The sequence below is a fragment of the Clarias gariepinus genome, chromosome 6, assembly GCF_024256425.1.
Source record: "Clarias gariepinus isolate MV-2021 ecotype Netherlands chromosome 6, CGAR_prim_01v2, whole genome shotgun sequence".
In the NCBI taxonomy this organism is placed as follows: Eukaryota; Metazoa; Chordata; class Actinopteri; order Siluriformes; family Clariidae; genus Clarias; species Clarias gariepinus.
The window spans coordinates 28,892,344-28,918,117 of NC_071105.1; the positions used below are offsets into that span (position 1 = coordinate 28,892,344).

The 25,774-nt window shown below is 37.2% G+C and overlaps 1 protein-coding gene across 1 annotated transcript; it reads right to left on the reverse strand.

The window, feature by feature from the left end:
* Window positions 1-2,027: 2,027 nt before the first annotated feature.
* Window positions 2,028-25,219, reverse strand: vapb (VAMP (vesicle-associated membrane protein)-associated protein B and C). The gene is made up of 6 exons (XM_053498444.1): window positions 24,957-25,219; window positions 17,623-17,775; window positions 14,209-14,312; window positions 7,885-7,965; window positions 3,244-3,420; window positions 2,028-3,108 (listed from the first exon to the last, which is right to left on the reverse strand). The coding sequence occupies exons 1-6, from the start codon at window positions 25,012-25,014 to the stop codon at window positions 2,947-2,949; spliced, it is 735 nt and encodes a 244-aa protein (XP_053354419.1). The 5' UTR covers window positions 25,015-25,219; the 3' UTR covers window positions 2,028-2,946.
* Window positions 25,220-25,774: the final 555 nt, after the last annotated feature.

Sequence of the window (25,774 nt, forward strand, 5' to 3'; positions counted from 1 at the left end):
TGGTGCATCAAACCGCAGACTCTTCGGCAGCTGGAAACCTAAATCAGGGACGAATGGGTCCAAATTCCAACACCAAAATCCAGAAACTCATAACGTTTATGCCCAGACTTCTTCAAACTGTTTTAAAAAGAAGAGATGCTACAACATGGTAAAGGGTACCTGTGAGACTCTTATCCCAACTTTTTTTGAGACCTATACAGTATAGTAGCAAGCATTAAATTTAAAATGAGCTCATTTTGTGCATAAAATCGTAAAATTTCTCAGTTTAAACATTTGCTATGGTATCTTGTAAAGTCCTAGTACTAGTATCTAGTTTTCCTTTTATGCAAAATATAAAAAAAAAACATCCTAATGTTCCTGGAATTGTATTTTAGGTGGTCTATAGTCTATCTGAGGGCAAGTGCTTCAATTTAGCTGCAGCACAGCACTGCTCAGTGGCAATGCTTTTCTTTATCAAATACCCTGAGCAGATTTCTTCTTTAAATACCTGTTTACAAGTTATTTTTAGGAAATGCTTAGGTGATGCTTTTCCAAATCAGTGTTCATGGTTGTTTATGACATGTTAGTGTTATATCTTTCACTGGGATGTTAAAATCACAAAATTTACTAAAAAGTTTATTTTCTATACCAACTGTACTGTATGCCATTGCTTCTAGATCATTAAAGATGAAATTAAAAAATTTAAGGACTTTTTAAAAGACTAAAATATATATTTGGCATAGTAACTTAAGTTAAAAGAAAAGAACACATTAAACCAAGTAACACCTGTGGCTTTATTACATATATTTATGCTACAGAGGCCAAGTTTGGAAGCCTTTTTTACACCATAACAGTTTGATTAGTAATAATAATGTTACAATACATAGAATTACCTTCTTACTTATATTCATACCAAATATTTAACTTAATTTCTTATGTTTTGTGTTACTGGAACTTTATCCCACAAAGCCCTTAGAGTTAAATGCTGATAAATTAATTACAATTGAAACTGTACACCTCTCAAAATAGAAATCTACTTAAAAAAGATTTCAGATAAATAAATGGCATGAAAGATAGAAAACATTGCGTCCATCCACATTCAAAAAACGGTCCTATGACTGTTCATGTTTCAACTGAATAAATGGGTAAAGAACTGTTTCATGGACAACAACTGAGAAAATATTCTTTATATAGTGCATTTCTTTTACAGAAACAGTGCTGTGCAATAAAAGGCTTTATTCATAGCTTAAATCAATGAATCTCTCAATAGCACATGAAAAATGGTAAAATTAGAGGTCTTTTAACAGTACAGCAACATTAAAGCCTAATGCAGCAGAATAAACAATGTATAACATACAACAGACTTGCACAATAAAATTAACTTTGAGACATGCATTTTTTGAAAACACTGTGGCTTAAAAATTTTGTTAGGAATAAATATTTTAACAAAGTTATTTTCGCTGTCTACCACATCCTATTAGAGTTTAAGAAATAGAATTAAATCTGGGAATATAACATTCAAATAGATGTAAACATAATTTCACTCCTTTCAAGGAACAATTAATTGGTCAGTTTTACCATGACCAGGTGTGCATTATTCCCCTATTATTTCTCTTACAAGCAAGCAGATAAAAGGTCAGAGTTGATCTCAAATCTCACACTTATGTGTTGCTTTAACTTACATTGAAGTCTGAATGCTGAAAAGTCAAAAGGCTATTAGAGGGAAAGCAAATACAATACATGTGGTCAAATCAACTATTTGGTACATTCTTACGAAGAAAGACCAATTGGTAAATATGGTAGATAGCTAAAATAAGTCAATGTCCAAATACTCATGGTGACTGTACATGAGCAGTGCTGTTTACAGGACAGACCAGTGATATGGTAGATATGGATATGGATAGTAGTTGTCAAAGCTATAGCATAATCACACACACACACATACATATAATACACACATACTAATACAGTGTATATATATGCTATATATATGTATATATATATATATATATATATATATATATATATTCACACACACACACACACACACACACACACACACACACACACACACACACACACACACACAATCCTGGAAAAAGTTAATTACCTATGAGTATCTCCAAGGTACGTGGCAACCAATCATTGCCTGCTTTTAAAAATTCAGACAGCACAGCGTTGTCATTGCTTAGACAATGTAGCTTTAGTACATAAACATTATAATAGATAATCAACTAAAGACATAAATGTCCCATTTATGTTGCTGACCTATAGCAAAGCTATTTATGGCAAACAAAAAAGTTGATGCCCTAGTTAGAAACATGAACTATCAGTCATTTGAAAAACAATATAAGAAAGAAATATTAAAACCCAACAATACCGGGAAGTTGATTTGGCTAAAGCTCAATTTCAACAATGGAAGCATTTTTCTGACAGCCCTGTGCCCTTCTTCTCTTTGACATAATATTCATCTACAAATTAGAGTTGATGGAGAGATTATGGCTCATTATACACACATTTATTTTATATATTAAATTATCAATTTAATTGTACTGTTTATTAAGTGACAGATGCATGTGTAACACATCGAAATGCATTCAGTGTCAATGAAATAAGCTTGCAGATTCTGCACTCTGTCTACTAAACAAAACAGGCATAACTTTTAACGGACAATATATCAGATAACAGCTTGGTATGAACTTTTAGCACTACTGTTTCTAAAATAGTTCACTGAATGGCCTGAATGTCATTTTGTCACTACAGGGACACTGCTTGGTTAATGTATTCCCTTAATTGTTTCTTTGCACACAAAATGAAATATTTCTTCTTTTCATTTTACATAATTCAATAATCCAGTACTACCCAAATGAAGTGGCATTGCAACTGGATAATCAGCATCCAATACTATTTGCTTTGTTAAATTAGTTTCATTCACAATGCATGCTGTCACTAATCTTTTCCTTATGTTTACAGGAGCAACTTGCCTACAGTGACACCTATGACAAAAAACAGCACAATTATAGCAATTGCCTTGATACTCAAGCCCTCCTCCTTCATGGTAACAGATGAAGGTGAGGAATGAGGAGCTGCCATCACTGTGTTCTTCCTCATCCGCAGACAATCATCCTCCTGTTACGGAAAAAGTTCAAGAAATGGACACAATTATCAGTGTTTATTACTAGATTATGTATCTTGTCATACATATTTCTATTTTTCAAGATATTTAAGCTATTTGCTAGCTAGTCTGTGGAACACAAACATTACCCTAATCTGTTTGTTTTCTTCTCTTAGTCGCTGCACCTCAACCTGAAGTCTTCTGCACTCTTCCATAATTCTCTTCACCTCTCCATCATCCAGACTGGACCCCAACTTCATGGACAATGTGGATGAATCCGATTTTAAAAAACTAGATGAAATCATCTTACTGGCATCCGTGTCATGCTATTAATACACACACAAGATTTAGAATGCTTATTCAAAAATCACACATACAAAAGCAACTTACTTATATACTTTGCTTTTTCTGTGTCTTTAGAACCAAAGGGATGAAGATATGAGCATGTGAAATTAGACACTTTCACCAAGTGATGGAAATAGAGTAAAAAATATACAGACTCCAAAATTGTTATGCTCATGTTTGACAACCCCCCTATATCAGGGTGCAAGGTTTCATAAAATGCGTGTAAGCCATAGTGAATGACTTTGCCTTGTTGCAATTGGCATACAAAGTGTAATGTAAAATATCAATGGATTCAGGTGATATTGCTTTACTTCATATTTGGAGGGTTTGCCATTAATGAGTCGCATTTGTAACCATAGACAAATGATTTAATAAATTTAAAAAACAGTGATTTGTTAAAAAACTAAATGATTTGCTTAGTCTACTGATAATGGCAGAATAAGAAAATAAACATGGGTGCAACAGTAACATTTGTAAAAGAAGAAAAAAGACATCACTCGATCTTACTGTAGTTTTACAGTATGACTGTACAGTCGTGGCCAGAAGTTTCGAGAATGACACAAATTTTAGTTTTCACAAAGTTTGCTGTTAAACTGCTTTTAAATCTTTGTTTCAGTTGTTTCTGTGATGTACTGAAATATAATTACAAGCACTTCATACGTTTCAAAGGCTTTTTTTTTGACAATTACATGACATTTATGCAAAGAGTCAGTATTTGCAGTGTTGGCCCTTCTTCAGGACCTCTGCAATTTGACTGGGCATGCTCTCAATCAACTTCTGGGCCAAATCCTGACTGATAGCAACCCATTCTTTCATAATCACTTCTTAGAGTTTGTGAGAGTTAGTGGGTTTTTGTTTGTCCACCTGCCTCTTGAGGATTGACCACATGTTCTCAATGGGATTAAGATCTGGGAAGTTTCCAGCCCATGAACCCAAAATTTCAACGTTTTGGTCCCCGAGCCACTTAGTTATCACTTTTGCCTTATGGCACGGTGCTCCATCATGCTGGAAAATGCATTGTTCTTCACCAAACTGTTGTTGGATTGTTGGAAGAAGTTGCTATTGGAGGGTGTTTTGGTACCATTCTTTATTCATGGCTGTATTTTTGGGCAAAATTGTGAGTGAGCCCACTCCCTTAGATGAGAAGCAACCCCACACATGAATGGTCGCAGGATGCTTTACTGTTGGCATGACACAGGACTGATGGTAGTGCTCACCTTTTCTTTTCCGGACAAGCCTTTTTCCAGATGCCCCAAACAATCGGAAAGAGGCTTCATCTGAGAATATGACTTTGCCCCAGTCCTCAGCAGTCTATTCACCATACTTTTTGCAGAAGATCAATCTGTCCTTTATGTTTTTTTGGAGAGAAGTGGCTTCTTTGCTGCCCTTCTTGACACCAGGCCATCTTCCAAAAGTCTTCGCCTCACTGCGCGTGCAGATGCGCTCACACCTGCCTGCTGCCATTCCTGAGCAAGCTCTGCACTGGTGGCACTCCGATCCCGCAGCTGAATCCTCTTTAGGAGACGATCCTGGCGCTTGCTGGACTTTCTTGGATGTCCTGAAGCCTTCTTAACAATAATTGAACCTCTTTCCTTGAAGTTCTTGATGATTCTATAAATTGTTGATTTAGGTGCAATCTTAGTAGCCACAATATCCTTGCCTGTGAAGCCATTTTTATGCAACGCAATGATGGCTGCACGCGTTTCTTTGCAGGTCACCATGGTTAACAATGGAAGAACAATGATTTCAAGCATCACCCTCCTTTTAACATGTCAAGTCTGCCATTTTAACCCAATCAGCCTGACATAATGATTTCCAGCCTTGTGCTCGTCAACATTCTCACCTGAGTTAACAAGACGATTACTGAAATGATCTCAGCAGGTCCTTTAATGTCAGCAATGAAATGCAGTGGAAAGGTTTTTTTGGGATTAAGTTAATGGCAAAAAAGGACTATGCAATTCATGTGATCACTCTTTATAACATTCTGGATACAGTGCAGGTCCCAAGCCCGGATAAAATGGGAGGGTTGCGTCAGGAAGGGCATCCGGCGTAAAACCTGTGCCAAGTTGTTGTGCGGACTGGGTATTCCGCTGTGGCGACCTCTTGTCGAGAGCAGCCGAAAGACTAACAACACCCTTCATAACATTCTGGAGCATATGCAAATTGCTATTATAAAAACTTAAGCAGCAACTTTTTCAATTTCCAATATTTATGTAATTCATAAAATGTTTAGAAGTGTGTTTATGGGAATTTTGGGATGAATTAGAGCGGAGACTGGCCAACATCAGGTCTGACCTCACAAATGTGCTTCTGGAAGAATGGTCAAAAATTTCCATGAACACATTCCTAAACATTGTGGAAAGCCTTCCCAGAAGAGTTGAAGCTGTTGACTGGTGGGCCAACATTATATTAAACCCTATAATTCATATAGATCAAGAATTAAATGTTATGCATGTGAAGGCAGGCGAGTAAATACTTTTGGCAATATAGTGTACCATTACATATGTTTAAAATAGTAATTTGATTGATAGCCTGTAATGGCTTTTGTTATTTGTAACATCTTTGGTGCCAGGAAAAGAAAGAAATCTTCATTATAAATGAAATTAATAACTGAACTATATAAATGCATTTAACCGTCACTCTTACAGTCTTCAATGAGCACAAATTCAATTATAGAAGTTTATGAAACACCTTTTGATATAATCTTCTTTTTCAACACATATGCTTCTTTAGTTTCCTTTACAGCTACCTACTCAATAAGATTTCTGTACCCGCAGAGGCCAACAAAAATATTTTTGTGAAACATAAATATAATAAAATGCAAATAATAAAAAAACATAAACATTAAGTACAAAGCCATTGATTGTAGCACCTCATCTTAAAGGTTAAACATTACTGAAACATGTCTTACAAATAATATATTGCTGATCTTTCTTTCATAGAGCTTATGCAACTACTGTACAAATTTTAATCTTAGTCCACACTTCTACAGTATAACTGGTGATGGACAGCAGCATGTTAAATGCAAAGACATTTAATTAATTTGTGTGTATGTTGGGGATACCCAGAGAGTGCCCCACTGCTGCTACTACTACTAATAATAAATGTATAATAAACAATAGTGTGCCAGCCGCTTCACTGCTTGCCTCCTAAAAATCCAGTAGATATAGGCCAGCAGCTTCAGAAATGTCAACCTTCAGAATGAATAAAAAGTGTGATCTCAGTGACTTTAACTGTTGCATGGCTGGTTGTGCTAGATGGGCTGGTTGTTTGAATATAAACAGAAGCTGCTGATGTCATGAAATTCATCAGTATGTATAGTTTCCACAGAATGGTGTGAAAATAAAGCACTGAGTAGGCTATAATAGCAGAAGACCAGATATGAATTCCTGTCCTTTTAGCCAACAACAGAAATCTAAAGCTCATGGGCACTGGGTAAACTGATTCTTGTTCGTGGCTGTCAAGAGTGAAACCCAATGTGGTCCTCTGCTGCTATAATCTATTCATCTCAAGCTGCTATGTGTTGTGCATTCTGAGATGCTTGTGCTTTTAAAGAATGATTATCTTAAGTTACTATATACTGTAAAATTTCGGGTTGCGAGTAACGCGGTTTGCGACGAGCAAAGATTTTCAATCAATTTTGACTTAAAAACGAGCATGTCTTGGTTTACGAGTATTGAGTATCATGTATCACGCATGCACTTCTTGTTTTGACGCCGAGCGACACGTGATTATAACTGAGCCAATGTTAGCCTTAGCCTAATAGCCTTAGCCTAATTTGACACCATGCCAGTTCACACACATACTCTCTCTGGCCTTTAGTGTGTGTGTGTATGTGTGTGTGTGAACACACTGCGCCTGCGCGCATAAACAGAAACACTCATTTGTCTGGATTTATGTTTACTTTTTTTTAAGGTAAAGGGCTGTGGAACGATTAATTTGAGTTTCCATTATTTCTTATGGGAAAATTTGATTTGGTTTACGAGTGTTTTGGAATACAAGCCGACTTCCGGAACGAATTATGCTCGTAATCCAAGGTTCCACTGTCCTTTTTGTCAGTCATCCTATCCTTTATCTATTACATTAACCATGTGCTTTAGTCTGCAGACCATCCACTCACAAGACGTTTATTTTTTTACATTTGAGAGACAGTTGGGTATGATAATTGCAGGAGATCAGCAGTATCTGAAATATTCACACTCATCCATCTGGTAACAAAAGTTATGCCCACTGATAAAGTCACGGAGATCACATTGCTTCCCACCCTTATGTTTGAGGTAAACATTATCAGATCCTCTTGACCCTTATCTGCATGATTTTTACATTCTGCTACTGCCACATAATTGGCTGATTGTGAAGGTGTACAATTGTTCCAAATGAGGTGGAAAGCGGGTATACATGATTATTATTTTTCTTCTTATTAAAAAAAGTGCAATATCAGTTACCGTTTTCTCATTTTCACTTGGCATTTCAAAGACACATCGCAGCTTAGAGTCCATCAGTTCCTCTGGCTTAGCCTCCTTCCACTGCATAAGAAAAAGGAGAAGAAGAATAGTTTGTCCTAAGTTTTAGAAGTATGCAGAAAAATAGTCTAAATGATTATTAAAAATGTGAATGTGTTGGTATGCAAATCTTCAGTGTTGTTGAAATCTTTAACAATCTGATTGTAACACACTTTTCAGAATTCTCCACTTATTATACATTACACACATAATGTGACCCAATCCTAATTTGTCCCTTTATCCATATTTCCAGTGTGAAAAAAGAACTAATTTGTCCATTTTTACCAAAACATATTTCCAATACAATGTAACGAATATTTTTTGCTGCTACAAGAAAAATTATTTGTCTCTTTTACCAACCTATATTGGCAGAAGTCAAAAGCAGAAAGCAGGTGCTTTAAATTGTTGGATAAGGGATTCCTTTTTTGCTAGTATGGGAGAATTCTGAACTTTATGAACTACTAACTCTGTTGAATCTAGCCATATGCCTTTAGTATTGTTGATTATGTAGTGTTGTTTGGAAGTGTCTGTTGGTCATTGCAAATCCATTCTCTCAGGTGTGTAATTTAAAGCAGGTTCAGTAATCTCCTTTAAGGTGTGAATTGTGGCAGGGCTTAATAACAAATATACAAGGTGCATTCTGTATCAGTTATAAGCAAAATTATGTTATGTTAGAAGCAAAAAATGTAAGATAATGTTTAATTAATGTAACCTTTTTTGTTACGTTAGAAAGTATTAATTACTAATAGTAATACCCATTTACGCTTAGCCCTACTTGAGTTCACTGACCTTACTATGACTAGGCCACTGAAATATGCCTCAAACCTATCGCTGACACCACATTACAGATATTCTTCACAAACTAGAGGTGAAGTGCCAGTAACCTCATCAGTACCCTTCATTGTCATCTTAGTCTATAAAAGTGATAAGTGGGCTCTGGAACTGCCGGATTGCTATACCAAAATCAGAGTTCACTTTACCGTACCTTTGGCTTTCCGTTACACACTCCATTTTCTGGCATTAACTGAAACCTAAATCAATCAGAACTCAGATACACAATATCTTTTTATGCTTTCTAACAATCACTGGGAGGCTGGCAGGCATCATGGTACAGGTTTGCTGTTAGCTACATACCTCATTCTCAATCTCATCTTAACTCATACTTCAAATTCCATGCAATTATATACCTCTCTGATCAAGCCTCTCATCACTGCCATCTACTGTGTGAAAAATGCATATACTCAGACAGAGGGTGAGAAACAAGGCTTTCAGCAGGTAGCTGAGGGATGCGTGTCTGGTATGGAGAATATCGCATGTTTTAATAATTAGCTCCAGAAGATGCAATACAATCCCTTCACAAAACCTCCTGGACTACTGATTATCTGACAGGATGTGATGTGGATGTGACGTGTCTGAACATGTGATCGGCAACACGGGAGAACCTTCGAAGCCCACCATTCCTCATCACATTATACACCTTAGACTTTCAGTACAACTCCGAGTTTTGTCATCTGCCGATGTCATCAGTGATGTTCAAAAGGTCTGGTGAAAGGTCTTTGTTGAGTGGTGTGGAAGAAACTACCCAACGAACTCCATGACATTTACATTATGCTGATAAAAATAATAATGATATAAGCTAATGCATGTGAAGTACTGTAGTTAACTGAGAATCCAAAAAGCACAGGTGGTATTTATTAGTTATGTTTAATTATGATTGTTAACTTTACATTTATGTTCAACAGTTATTTACTTTAAGGGTTCGGAAATAAGGAAAGGGTCTTTTTTTATTTGTTTGTTTTTGCAAGAGACTTTCAAGGCCAGATTTTTATTATAGCTGAAAGTCCTGTGTAGACGGTATGTTTGTTTGTTTATATACAGTACTGTGCAAAAGTCTTAGGCACCACATTATATGCTGTACCAATTTTGTTATATGTTTATCATGTCTGCATAATTATGTACAAAATCAAACAGTATTTCCATATGTAACTTAAAAAAATTAATAACATTACAGGAGAATATATGAAAAAAATATATAGTACAAAACAGATTTACAGATGTATGCTCCTGGGATTTGCATAAAAATAAAAAGGAGCAAGTGTGACAAAGTTACCAGAAGAACTCATATTCTCCAGCAAGCTCAGTAAAACCCTTCTACCAGCTCAAAATGGTTCACTGGTATAAGGTGGATACTTGCTCTACAATTTCTGAAGTAGATCTCTTTTTCAGCTATCATGTGGATAATTTTATTTATTTATTTATTTTTAGGATCTTTTGGTGAGGCAAGTTTATTTTGCTAGTTGGCCTTTTCTATTCTAGTCGCTTGCATTTCAGACAGCTTAAGCGTCCTTGCATTGAAAACGTTTGCCTTCCTCAAAGCCTTTTTATGCATTCTATGTATCATTTTCGTTTTAATCTAATTAATGATAAACTCACAAAACATTTTTAATCTCCTCATTAACAGTAACAAACTCACAAAACAGTCAATCCAATGTCATTTTTGCAACACTTTTGGCTAGCATCCTTAACCATGTATGAGAGCTGTCTGGATTTTCTCCTAGACCTTGTGCAGCTTTTTTTTTTTTAGGGGGCAGTTAACTTTTGCCTTGTGTCTATATATTTGTCATCCTCTGCTGCTTCTGTGTCATAAATGTCATCATGTCAACTCATTCCTCTGCTAAATGTAGCAGTAATGCTTTGAGCCTAGCATCTCCGGTAGTATTTACTGTAGTCTTGTAGTTTTCGAACCTTTGCTCCTATTCATTCCAACACAGTCTAACACAGCCAGGGTTCATTTCTGTGTTAAAGGGTGGAAGAGCAACAGTGTGTCCAGCAATGCTTGCTGTGGTGCACTGGTTGTACCGGTTTCCTAACTAAGCCTAGTCTCAAATGATCAGTGTTTGTTTCTCGTCTTCCTCTTTGGTTATTTTTTGAACGTCACTTCCTTAGTAACTTGGGCAACTCGCATAGGTCACTTCTGGCCTCCACAAGATGGCATTGTATGACTACAGCTTATTCCTACCTATACATAGTGTTTGAATTTAGGTGATAAAGTTGTTTAAGAATAGTACAAGAACTATCTATAGCAAATAGTGCGAATAATGATTCTTTTAAATGAGGGATATGTAAAGGATTTTTTAAAATAATTTTAATGATTGTTTTTTTAAGATTATTTGCATGGCCTTTTTGATGTGAAATGCTACTGCAATAAAAGTCAACCCTAAGTATTATTGTACTATATTCCCAAAAGTGAGTTCTTACCCATACTGTTAGCATTGTTCCAGTAATTGTATAAAAGTCACACACTGAAACCTCTTTAGATTAACCGGCTCTCAGTCTAAGGAGGGCCATTTACTTTTAGCACCCTTGCTAATGTTTTTATTAATAATAGAGCTTAACACCATCTCACTGTTTCACAAGCACAAACATGCACATGCTACGTGCTGGCGTCACGTGGTTTGGGAGAAACGCGTGACAGCCCCCGGCCCTCCTGGCTGGATGGAGGTAAGTAGCCTTAATGTGGGAGCCTGACCTAGTGACGGGAAGGGAATTGGATATGACTAGATTGGGGAGAAAATCTGGGAAAAAGAATTGGAAAGGACTAAATTTATAAAGAAAAAAACAACAAGACCCTCCGCCACGCCTACACGACAAACCAATCTAATACAGTCCAATGTACAGTGGTCCCTTGTGAATTTTTAGCCCTAATAACTAAACTTTTGCAAGAAATCTGCCTTGGCATACAAGCATTTTCGGCATACTAGCAGCCAAGCCTGTCGCATGCACATCCGGTTGTGCATACTTTCTGTAGCCAATCAAAGTTAGTTTGTGTCAGTGAAAAGACATTTTATTTATTTATTTTTTTTTTTTTACTAAATTTAGTGATGATATAATGCCATGGGTCCCAAGAATATCATCAAGCAAGAGAGGAACAGGAAAAGGAAGCCACTTACAGTTTCATTTTTAAAGCAGCTAGTGCAAAGAGGAATAATAAATTAAGGTTAAATGACGTTTAATGTACTACATGTCTTTCCTAAACGTTTTGATTTTAGATGCAAAAAAATAAGTACAATGTTGGAAATTTGGTATTACCAACCATATTGGTAATATTTTTGGGTGGCTAGAACAAATTATCTGCATTTACATCATTTTCTATGGGAAAATGTGTTTCACAATATAAAACTTTACCTTAAGAACTCCAGATGCGTATGCAGAGGTACCACTGTACCGTAACAGTCAAAAGTTTAGTCATGAAGGCACTTAATTTTTAGGGGGTAGACTAGACCTACCTGAGTTAATGGAGATCAGGATCAAATATGGCAAAAGAAAGAAGATGTAATTCTTTGCTTCATTCATCTTAAAAGCTTAATGACTTCAATGTGTAGCAAAAAAAATTAATTGTCCTTGCATTAATATTTACATGTAGGCATTTGTCAGACGCACTCATCCAGAGCAACTTACATTTTAATCTTATTATACATCTGAGCAGTTGAGGGTTAAGGGCCATGCTCAATGGACTAACAGGGACAACTTGGTGGTCATGGGTTTTGAACCTACCCCATTAACAATAGTCTTGGAGGGAACTGTATATGCTTATGTAGCAGTGGTTCTTAACCTTATCCCTGGAGGACCACTGCCCTGTATTGTGTTTTAACTGCTCTAAGAAAAGACTGTTAATTAGTTGATTAGTTATGTCAGGTGCACTGGGAGCTGAGAAATCCCTAAAATATGCAGGGCAGTAGTCATCTACAACCAGAGATGAGAACCACTCTAGGGCTGAAACGATTCCTCAAGTAACTCGAATTATTCGATTACAAAAAATGATCGAGGCAAAATCTTCCGCCTTAAAGCTTCTTTTAATTAATTTTAAAAGCTTGCATTATGTTTTTGCGCAATTATTTGTTTGGTGCGACACAGTGCGCTTCCGGATGCAAGCCGCTAGTAAACACCAACTAAGAAGCGCTTACGTCATCCACAAACGGAAGAAGATGCAAACAGTTAACTGTGTAGTGATTCGAGGGAGCGTTTTGTTGCGGGATGCAAAATAGAAGGGAGGTGAAGAAACCAGCAAGAGAAAACGACAGACATGGTCAGTAAAGGCTTATGTTATGCCTGAGCTGTAGTTTTAGAAACTTTTAGTCCTGAAAGTTGCACAATTTAGTGTTTTTGTATAATTATTTAGTTTTTTTTTATACTTATTCATTTGAAATAACTTTTTTTTTTTTTTAGTTTTTGCATTTAAGAAAAGGCTTTAAAATAAGAATGTATGGCAATGTAATGCACTTAATTTATCTCAGTTAACTTTAAGTTATTCCTTTTATTGTAAATAATGACAATGTTTATTTTTGATAAAATGCTGTATTCATTTAAAAAATAAAAGTTAATTTTTCTAAAAAGAAAACCAACTAATCTTTGTTTCTCATATATTTTACATTGCTGTTTAATTAAGCAAAAGTACATTTTATCTGATTACTTGATTAAATTTTTGATAGAATACTTGATTACGTTTGATTACTACGTTTACATCCTGGACCAGTGCACAAAGTCACTTTAATAACCTCTGCACAAAGACACTTTGTTCTTTGCATATTTGCACACCCAGTACAGTATATTTCAATTTGTACAGTATATTTCTATTTTTATGCACATCATATTTCTATGTACAGTATATTTCTATTTTTATGCACATCATGTTTCTATTTTTATTTTTATTTTTCCTAGCACATTTCTATTTTTATTTTTAGTTCTATATTTTCCTAGTTTAATTTAATTTTTCTATTTAATTTTTATCGTATTCTTTTTATTTATATCTATTTCTTATTTGTAAACTTTAATTCTCTTTTAGGGTCAATGGCAGTCGTATAATGCATTTCACTACATTTCGTACTGTGTATGTTTGTGTATGTGACAAATAAAATTTGAATTTGAATTTGAATTTGATTACCAAAATATTCGACAGCTACAGCCCTAAACCACTCCCATATACTTTAACTTAGCAATGATGTTGTTCCTGAATGGGCAAATCCCCACAGCCACATTGCAAAGTATGGTTAAAAGCAATCTTAAACAAAATAACTAAATCTGCAATGGATGTCACAACAAGACATATTGGTGAGGGTCAGGTCTCCACAAACCTTCGGCACAGACTGTGTGTATTATACGGTTACTGATAAACCTTTACAATAAAATAGCAATGTAACATTAAAGCTATCACATGTATATTGCTTACACTACATATAGTTCAAAAATTTAGCCCCATCATATACTCACCAGGCCCTCCATGTCAGTCATGTCAGATGGGGCTATTAAAGACTGCACCATAAACTTGTGCTTGCTCTTCTCGTTGGGGTCATAATCAAATGGCTGAAGCATAACTGCAAAAGAGACATTAAAATTTTACTTGAAAATAGCCAAAAACAAGTCTGACTTCAAACCAATCATAAGTCAATAAAACACTTTTTTTTTTTCATAAGTTCACAAATCATAGTTTTTGGAAATGATGCATATTAATTTCATTTGATCAATTCAAGAATTATTTCATTATCAAAATTATAATAATGTTTACATTCAGCTATACTGGCTATTTTAAACTAAATAGATTTCTGGGGCATGTCAAACGAGCAGTACACAAAAATGTTACAGGCCCTTTTCAGGAAAGCTAAATCTACACCTTCCTGCTGGCAGGGGAAACCTAGATCTCTGCAAAGGAGATACCACCAAAAAAACAAAGAGGAACTCTAAATATTTAAACTACTCTACTTCTTCAAACTGTACCTTTCCCAATCCCTCTTTCTCATTTACACACATGTACTCCAGCTTGCTCGTACGGACTTTCATGCCTCATCTCTCCAGTGTATCCCTCCACCTTTCTAGACTCATCTCAACCTACTCTGTCCTCTTGCTGCTAATCATCTCATCCGTCAACCTGTCCATCACCACTGCAAACAGGGAGGGACTAAGAGCCGATGCAGTCAGTCATACCTAAGGCACACCTTACCGCAGTAACACTGTTCTTGTACATATCTTGCACCACTTTCATATACTTCTCTGCCACTCCTGACTTCCTTATGTAATACCACAGTTCATCTCTAGAAACTGTCATACTCTTTCTCTAGATCTACAAATACACAATGCAACTCTTTCTGACCTTCTCCATACGACTCCATCAGCATTCACAAAGCAAAGATGTCATCTGCGTTGCTCTTTCTTAGCATAGGGCCATACTGCTGGTCACTGATTGTCACCTCTCTTCTCAACCTAGCTTCCACTACTCTTTGCCATAACTTTATGGTGTTGCTCATCAGCTTCATGCCTCTTTAGTTGCTGCAATTCTGCACAGCTCGCTTGTTTTTAAAAAAATGTCATCTGGACCTCCTTCATCCTCTTCATGGCAGTCCTGACTTTAACCTTTTTTAATTTATTGAGCATCTTAAGCCCTGAGCTGCCTTCCATTCCAAAGTGTACTTCACAGAGAGCTCCATATGCCCTGCTCCTTTTGCAGTAAATGTTGGTGAAGGGAACTACCCTCAGCAAAACTCCACATAAAATAATAAATAACTTAATTTATTAAAAAAGACTTAAATTATTGTCATATTAATAAGATGTGGTCAACGATAACAATGATAAATATACTCATTTTTTTCTAGCTTCTTTTTATTTCATTATTATGAGAAGGACTCAAAAAGACACAGAGTATTTTATTTGACAGTAACCTTCACTCCAGCGTCTTTTTTTTTTTGGAGTTTAAAATGTTTTTTGTTGCATGCAGAAATAAGATTTTGTTTTAGCTGTAGTAGTTCATTGATTTCATAAATGCAACACACTATTTTTATTTTTTTATAAATACTGTAGCATAATGCTAAAAACAATGTCATCTTCATTTTAGATGTCAAAAGGGTTTTGTGGCTCCTGATGTTTTCTCTCCTGTGGGAACCGGTCCAAATGGCTCTTTGAGTGTTTAAGATTGCCAACCCCTGCCATAGTTTGTAGTACCTCGTTCCCCGCTCATTGTTTCTGTCTGGCCAGTCGATATATCCGTTTCTCCTTTGTTTGACTTAAGCTTCTCATACAACTCACTATACGCATGTTCCTTGGCCTTTGTCACTTCCCTCTTTACCTTGCATCATATCTCCTTATACTCCTGTCTACTCCTCATTTCGCTTCCTCTCCCAATTCTTTTTTTGCAAGCCTCTTTTTGGAGGTCTTGTGGAGTCTGCTAAATCTTCCTGCAGGTTTTTTGCAGACTTTCTGACCAGCATACAAGCAGTTCTCTTCAAGAGTTTTCTTGGTCTTCCAGATCTCATCTTGACCTCCACAGTTTCCCTAAACTGCCATCTGTTAATTACATTTCTCACTGTGGAGCTACTGCAAGCTAACAACGCTTTGCTATCTTCTTGTAGACATTCTCCTGCATTGTGGGCATCAATAACTTTCACTTTCAGAGTCCTAAACAGCTGCTTAGAGGAACCCATGGTTGTTGAGTGTCCACAAGTGTGTGCACAAGGTTTGAAGAGTCAAAGTATTTGTAAAGCTTTGAAATTGGCTTTTACTAATGACAGCGGTTGCCGTGCATCAGAAATCAAGAATCTAAGACTCTGGAGCTCTTAGGGTGCCCAAACGTTTGCACAGTGCCATAATAATGTTTTTTTTTTTGTTCAATTTATGGAATAAGAAGTAACTATGCATCAGTGTTTGCTGAAAATATTGTGATTTTTATTCTATTTCCAAGAGAGACTGTGTTTTCAATCAAAAAATATCACAAAAATCTGTTATCATTTTGCATAAGACTGTATATGAGCCAATTTATTGTGATCCCTCACTTTTTAAGGTCATGCCACAGCATCTCAATTGGATTTAGGTCAGGACTTTGACTAGACTACCCCAAAGTCTTCATTTTGTTTTTCTTCAGCCATTCAGAAGTGGACCTGCTGGTGTGCTTTGGATCATTGTCCCGCTGCAGAATCCAAGGTTGCTTTAGCTTGAGGTCACAAACAGATGGCCGGACATTCTCCTTCAGGATATTTTGGTACACAGCAGAATTCATGGTTCCATTTATCACAGTCTTCCAGGTCCTGAAGCAGCAAAACAGCCCCAAACCATCACACTACCACCACCATAACTGTAGTTATGATGTTCTTTTTCTGAAATGCGGTGTTACTTTTACGCTACACATAATGGGACACACCTTGCGAAAAACTTTTGTCTAGTCAGTCCACAGAGAATTTTTCCAAAAGTCTTCAAACATCAAGATGTTTACTTAATCTTTGACTAATATTTATATTTGTTTGATGATCTGAAACATTAAATTGTGACAAATATGCAAAAAAATAAAAAAATAGAAATCAATAAGGTGGCAAACACTTTTACACCTCTGTATTTTTGAGCATCCCAGTACATGTGATCCATCTTCGGCAAGCCTAGAACACTAAAATACTAAGGCAAAAAAGGCGACGTGAACCTGGAATACTTTGAGTTCATACTGTATCATACAGGTTAAGCAAAGAGTGACAGACTTGAAGTGAACCAAACTAACACTCCCTCCCGAAGTGTTCCAAATTCAGTTCGTTGCAGAGGGATCCGAGTTTGAGAGGGATCCGAGTGTTTTAGATGCAAGCTCGACCACAAACAAACAAAACATAGTTGGATAAATTGGTAAAAACAGACAGACAGAGTACTTCATTTTACCAGAAACGTTAACTGATGTCCCAGCTTCAATCACTCCACTGTTTGGACGCACACAGTAGCGACGTGGCGCAGTTGTCTTCACTTTAAAGCACACATTTCTATCTGTGGGGTTTGCAAGCTTCAGGGTTGTAGTCACCACATCTGTAAATGGACCTAAAAACACAGACAGGGCAATTAGATGATTTTGTAAAAGCTACAACAAGGTCACTATTACAAAGTTTAACAACACTGTTTAGTTTATCTTTGTTACTATCATTTTTTCAAATGACATGTTAAGCATAACACAGTATAGTACAGTATAATATAATATACTGTACTATTATATATACTGTATACTGTCCTAGTATAATAGGACTGGTGTGAAACATCCAATTGTAGATAGACGATCTACTTTGATTCACTGCAATTTTAAATTTGATTTCTATAGCACTGAGCTTTGCTGTACGATTTATCCCAAGCAGTAATATGTATTTCTTACAGGCTCTAAAGTATTAAAATCTGTCTCTGTATCTTAATGTATCCAATATTTCCATTTAGGCATTTGGCAGACGCTCTTATCCAGAGCGACTTACAATTTATCTCATTACACATTTGAGCAGTTGAGGGTTAAGGGCCTTGCTCAAGGGCCCAACAGTGGCAACTTGGTGGTTGTGGGGTTTGAACGTGGGACCTTCCGAACCGTAGTCCAATGCCTTATCCACTGAGCTACCCCTGGCCCAATATGTCTTGGGATACTGTACAAAATGTTTATTTATATATTTTTCTTCATGTCTCATGCCAAGCAATAATCATTTTTCTGCCCAGGCTTCTGGTACAACCAGACCCCTGGTATAACTGGGGACTTTGATTTTTTTTTTTTTTTTATTCACCCGGACCCCTGGTATACAGTGGGGCAAAAAGTATTAAGTCAGGCACCAATTGTGCAAGTTCTTCCACTTAAAAAGATGAGAGAGGCCTGTAATTTTCATCACAGGTATACCTTACCTATGAGAGACAAAATAAGAAAAGAAATCCTGAAAATCACATTGTAGGATTTTTAATAAATCAATTGGTAAATTCCTCAGTAAAATAAGTATTTGGTCACCTACAAACAAGGAAGATTTATGGCTCCCACAGACCTGTTAATTCTTCTTTAAGAGGCTCCTCTGTCCTTTACTCTTCAATTGTATTAATGGCATCTATTTGAAATTATCAGTATAAAAGACACCTGTCCACAACCTCAAATAGTCACACTCCAAACTCCACTATGACCAAGACCAAAGAGCTGTCAAAGAAAACAAAATTGTAGACCTGCTCCGGACTGGGAAGACCGAATCTGCAACAGGTAAGTCGCTCTTATCCAGAGCGACTTACATTTTTATCCCATTACACATCTGAGCAGTTGAGGGTTAAGGGCCTTGCTCAAGAGCCCAACAGTGGCAACTTGGTGGTTGTGGGGTTTGAACCTGGGATCTTCCAAACCGTAGTCCAATGCCTTAACCATCAACTAAGCCATCAACTAAGTGGTCCCAAGTAATCAACCATGGGAGCAATTATTAGAAAATGTAAGACATACAAGACCATTGATAATCTCCCTCGATCCGGGGCTCCACGCAAGATCTCACCCCGTGGGGTTAAAATGATCACAAGAACTGTGAGCAAAAATCCCAGAACCTCCAACTAGTGAATGACCTACAGAGAGCTGGGACCAAAGTAACAAAGGCTACCATCAGTAACACACTGATGTGTTTGGATGATCCAGAAGAGGATTGGGAAAATGTCATATGGTCAGATAAAACCAAAATACAGCTTTTTGGTAAAAACTCAACTTGTCATGTTTGGAGGAGAAAGAATGGCGAGTTGCATTCAAAAAACACCATACCTACTGTGAAGCATGGGGGTGGAAACATCATGCTTTGGAGGACGACTGATCCGTGTAAAGGAAAGAATGTATGGGGCCATGTATCGTGAGATTTTAAGTGAAAACCTCCTACCATCAGAAAGGGCATTGAAGAATAAACATGGCTGGGTCTTTCAGCAGGACAATGATCCCAAACACACTGCACCGGGCAATGAAAGAGTGGCTTTGTAAGAAGCATTTCAAGCTTTGTTTATACTGAGATTAAAATAACACACAGGTGAACTTTTTATTAATTAGGTGACTTCGGAAGGCAATTGGTTCCACTTGATTTTTTTAATAGGGGTATTAGAGAATACAAATGTATGCGCCACAATTTTCAGATTTTTATTTATAAAAAAATTACAATGAATTTATCATTTTTCTTTCACTTCACAATTATGTGACACTTTCCGTTGGTCTATCACTTAAAAGCTCAAAAATAACCTGCATTTTACCTTTGAAAAGAATTGCGACAGAGCAGTGTTTCCATTAGAGAGAGAAAGAGAATGTGTTTGTAACATAACGGTATGCTGACACAGGGAGGGCCAAAATGGATCTGTTAAACTCTCTAATGAGACTTTCTTTCGCTTAACACGCACGCAGACGTGTGTTATAATAAACAGTAAACGTGCGTTGTACACACACATACAATCACACAATAAAATATGTTTTATGTACACACGTGGTCAAAGTGTAATAGTAAACAGTACACGTGCACATGGATGTTGATTATACCAGTTAGAGACACAGCAGGGGAGACGATTACCCACAATTCTGCAGTGCAAGAGAGAGAAAAACCATTGGCTCAGTTGTGATCACGTAATGCTCGGCGTCAAAACAAGAAGCGAATGCGTGCTACATGATACTCTGTATTCGTAAACCAAGACTTGTTCGTTTTTTCGAGTTAAAATTTATTAAAAGACATTACTCGTCTTGTGGAACACTCGCGAACCGCGTTATTCGCAATCCGAGGTTCCACTATACCTAGCAATTTGTTAATTCCCCTTACCATTAAGAGAATTATACACTGATGATTACCACCAAAATAATTATCACAATTCTTTTGATCAATATTAAGATTATCACAATGATTCACTAATTTTAGTGAACACATTTTTACTGCACCATCACAAACAGAACACTTGTTTACAATATTAACAAAATGCCAAAAGGGAAAGAAATAAGCACTGGTCTTAGAGAAGCTATTGTTGCTACACATAAATTTAAAGAGAGTTATAAAACCATTTCCATACAATGAAGTGTACTAAGGTGATTAAGTTTATGTGATTGTGTGCCTGTGTGTGCCCATTTCCTTTTGTTGAAGAGACGGATGGCTTGTGGGAAGAAGCTGTTACAGCGTCCAGCGGGCAGCTCTGCAGACACAGCGTGTGGCTGTCCTCACTATTTGCGGTCCGAGATGGCACAATTCCCAAACCACACCGTAATACAGCAGCTCAGGATACTCTCGATAGTCCATCTATAGAATATGGTTTGGTTTGGTAGTGAAAGAGGAGCCTTCCTCTGCCTTCTCAGGAAAAAAAGGTGCTGCTGGGCTTTCTTGTTCAGAGAGCTGGTGTTGAGCGACCAGTTGAGAATTTCCAGGTGAAGACCAAGGAATTTGGTGGTCTTGATCTCCACAGAGGAGCCGTTGATGTTCAGTGGAAAGTGGGCGCTCCGTGTCCTCCTGACATCAAAAATAACCTGTTAGCCTCTGTATGTCCTCTATTTATGCAGACTCATCGTTCTTGCTGATGAGACCCAACATGGTCGTGTCATCAACAAACCTGACAATGTGATTGGAGCTGTGTGTCCCTACACAGTTACGAGTCAGCAGTGTGAAGAGCATGGAACTGAGCACACAGCCCTGGTGGTCATAGTGCTCAGTGTGGTGGTGTTGGAGGTGCATTTGGAGGTGGAGGTGTATGTGAGTAATTATTCTTTGCCTAATGGCATAGTGAAAAAGGTTATATGTTGTTCTTCTGAGGTTGTATTTGACCCTTTTCCCTTTTTGTTTAAGTGCAAGTAAAATTTCCACGATCACAATTCATGAAAACACAGAATTAAACAGTGGTTTGGCCATATGAATGACCTGTTAGTGAAGCTAATTGAAAAAAAATCTATAATTTGATAGTGAGCTTAAATATTTGATTTTGTAGCATTTAAAAAAAGGGTAATATGTTTTACAATTTTATCCTATTTTAGAGTGCTGGGCTTGAGAAAGTAAGAATGCATGCTAATGTTAACCCATCATACATTCTGCCCACTGTACACACAAAGACAGCAATTTTCTCAGGTCCTGTGGCTGCAAACCCAAATCACCACCACATCACTGCCATGCTTGACATTATACTGTATTACACTTGACTTTATTTGGTTTTCACGAAATCGGCCAAGTTTACTATTTATTGAAATGTCAATTCCTAAACCAATAAGATCAAATAACACCAAGTTCAAAACAGATAAAATACATGTGCAATTGTTATAACAGGCTTACTTCGTCACTTATCTAGAGCTTTCTTTCAAAGAAGTCGAGTGGCTTATTAACATGACTGGGGTGTGTTGTCTCCAAGTGTCTTCCTACTTTGTCGGTCTCGTGCTGTCTGCTGCCAGCAGTTTAAAACACACACAGGTCTCTCCTCTGCCCCACCATCCCCACCATGAATCCAAGCGCAACATAGGCTTCATCATGTTTTCCTTTCGGCTGGCTTTTTGGTTGATTAGGCTGATAGTGCTGAATCACCTGCTTTTTTGTGGTCCATGTAACAAATGTATCCATTGACGTTATTATGCTCACTACTTACAGTACCCTACTGACCTGGTTTGTGACGACAGTAAAGTTAGTTTGATAATCGCATATTCGCATCTCCGAATTCAATAGCTGCCTAAATAAACCCGCAAATAAGAAACACCCATATATTTCCTCTCCACATTGTCTTTAAGCTACATCCGCCTTAAATTATACATGTTTAAAAGCATAAACACCATTATTCTCTACGGCGCAACGAACGATTTGGGGATCATCGCAAAATGCCGCACAGCAACAAAAAGCATAGAACGATATTGAGCTTCCCTTCTGTTCAGTGCCTGAAGGATCAAAAAGCAACTTTGTTGCCACACTGAAAACTAGAAATGCCAGACTAGTACTGCCTGATAAAATAGTAATTTTCAACAAAAATACAGTAACATCAGCATACACATTGGAATAAAAGAAATTACATATATAATACCGAATGTGCAATTAACATGCCGACGTTAAACCGTTATTGTTGCACTATGGTTCCACTTTTTCTCTGATGTTATTTTATTTACTTGTATTAATGATCCATTTCTTTGCGTGTGATTGTTTCGAGTGTCCGATCTTTATTGTCAATAAAGAAAAGCATGAATTAGAATATGTACTTTCCTATTATTTTCCACTAATCCCCTCCCGTTCATTGCGCCCCACCTGTCATATCTGTATTCCCCACACTTTGAGAACCAAGGATCTAGGCTAACACCAAATAATGTCACAAATTATCTCATTAAGAGGATGTTTGCCAATATTTTCATCTCAAAAGGATTAAAAAATAAAAATACTTAAATTATTGACTCAGTAAAAATCTAAATAAATTCCAGGCAAACCATAAATTACCTGTGCTAAACTGCAGCCTTTTGTGAATAAAAATAATTGCACAGTTATTTTTTTTTTTTGGTAGAGTGGCCGAAGAGTACCATCAGACCTGGGAATTTAGTTTCTCATGGTCTGAGAGTCCTTAAGGTGCCTTTTGGCAAACTCCAGACGGGCTGCCATGTGCCCTCTACTAAGGAGTGGCTTCGGTCTGGCCACTCTACCATATAGGCCTGATTGGTGGATTGCTGCAGAGATGGTTGTGCTTCTGGAAGGTTCTCCTCTCTCCACAGAGGACCTCTGGAGCTCTGACAGAGTGACCCCGATCGGGTTCTTGGTCACCTCCCTGACTGAGGCCCTTCTCCACCGATTGCTCAGTTTAGATGGACGGATAGCTCTAGGAAGAGTCCTGGTGGTTTTGAACTCCTTTCACTTACGTATGATGGAGGCCACTGTGCTCATTGGGACCTTCAAAGTGGCAGACATTTTTCTGTAACCTTCCCCAGATTTGTGCCTCGAGACAATCCTGTATCAGAGGTCTACAGACAATTCCTTTTGACTTCATGCTTGGTTTGTGCTCTGACATGAACTGTCAACTGTGGGACTTTATATAGACAGGTGTGTGCCTTTCCAAATCATGTCCAATCAACTGAATTTACCACAGGTGGACTGCAATTAAGCTGCAGAAACATCTCAAGGATGATCAGGGGAAACAGGATGATCAGGGGAAACAGGATGATCAGGGGAAACAGGATGCGCCTGAGCTCAATTTTGCAAAGGCTGTGAATAGTTATGTAAATGTGCTTTCTCATTTTTTTTTTTTAATAAATTAGCAAAAATCTCAAGTAAACTTTTTTATGTTGTCATTATGGGGTAGAATTCTGAGGAAAAAATGAATTTAATCCATTTTGGAATAAGGCTGTAACATAATGAAATGTGGAAAAAGTGATGCGCAGTGAATACTTTCCGGATGCACCGATTATTAATTAATAACAGCCAATCACCATTTTAACAGTATTCACTTGTAGAGGACATCACAGTATATACTTCCTGGAAATTTCATGGAGTTCTCTCATATTTCAGTTATAATTCTTACACAGGTTATATTTCTGGACGTTGATCACGCTTTTGTTTAACTTGTAAACAATAAACATGACTGGACTTGCTGTACTGCTTGCTGCATGTGAACTGCTGTAACAGTTCTTTTTAAAAATATCTTTACAAATGTGGTGTCACTTTGAGGGTATTTTAAGCTCCATCCAATGGTAGAATGTTATGGGGATCTGGTGACTGAATTGTCTCATACCACCCCAGCATGTGCATATGTTACAGCCCATACTTCTGTCGTAGTTTAGAAAATTGCCATATATCGGATTCACAGAAGCACCTGCCGTACATTCAACTCTGTGTGACCGGGATTGTGAATAAACAGCACGTTTCCTTCGGAGAAAGAAATAACCGTCTTGGAATATCGAGTGTCTAACGGAAAAACAACACAGTGGGCCTAGATAATGTTTCCACCAGGTTCTATTGTGAACACAGATACATTACCAAGCTAACTAGCATTGCATTGAAGTTAGTACTAACGCTAGCATCGCTTACCTCGGCTCAGATGAACGGCTATACCTCGTACTACTGCTGACTATGAAGTAAATGACATTCTTTCCTACCTAGCGAGCTAAAGCAACGTAAAGCAAGAGACATTCCACATCTGTTACAAAACCCTGAGGCCTATCATGAACGCCATGTCACAGACCCCCTTATATGCATTTAATTTCCCGCTTACCCTATTTCCAAAAAAATACCACTGCATTTAGTCTAGAGCTCTTTTCCACTTGTGTAACTCACCTCGGAATTTCAAATCGTGTTGAGGCTCTAGGAGCAGGATTTGCTCTGGCCTGGCCATGTCCCCGCGATTCGTAGTGTAAACTCCGTACAGGAACAGTCGTAACAAGACTCTCGCTATTCCGCTATGCTGCACTTGACTTTCGTTCACTATGTTCAACGTTTGACGTTTCAATCACAATATTTATTAAATCCTGCAAATGACAGCAAACAGGGAACGAGCTCTGCCCGAGCAGAAGACTCTGTGATGCAGTAGGAAAGGCGTGGTGACGTCACACAGACGGTGAGCGACAGCTGGTCAGATGACAGTCTTCTCCAGGCAATCACAGTGGACCTTAGCGCCTCTCCCCATGGGCCCAGATGGGTCATTCTACCGTTCCGTTGATAACAAAATTCATATAAAAAAAAAAATCATACAGAAAATATTTTACGTACAATTAATAATGAAATACATTTTCTTACTTTGATGTTCAATATTTAAGTGTAGCATCTTTTTTTTTTTAAGTTCAAGGAAATGCCCTGTCACTTTGATCATACATGGAAGTGGGGCCATATACTTTTTATGTAATTATATTTATTTCATGACATAAGTCTGATTAACAAGTTAAACACTAAAAACATTTTATACAAAGCTTTTAAGTCATTAAAGCGTTAACCAATTTATAATTATAATTGTCAACAATTGGACATAATAAATTGATTACATATAATAATTAATTGATTTTGACATAATTGAAAACCATGTGGCCTTACGCATGGAAGTCATTTTGTAAACATGTTATTATTTTTCTCTAAATTGTCTAATCCAAGTTATTATTGTA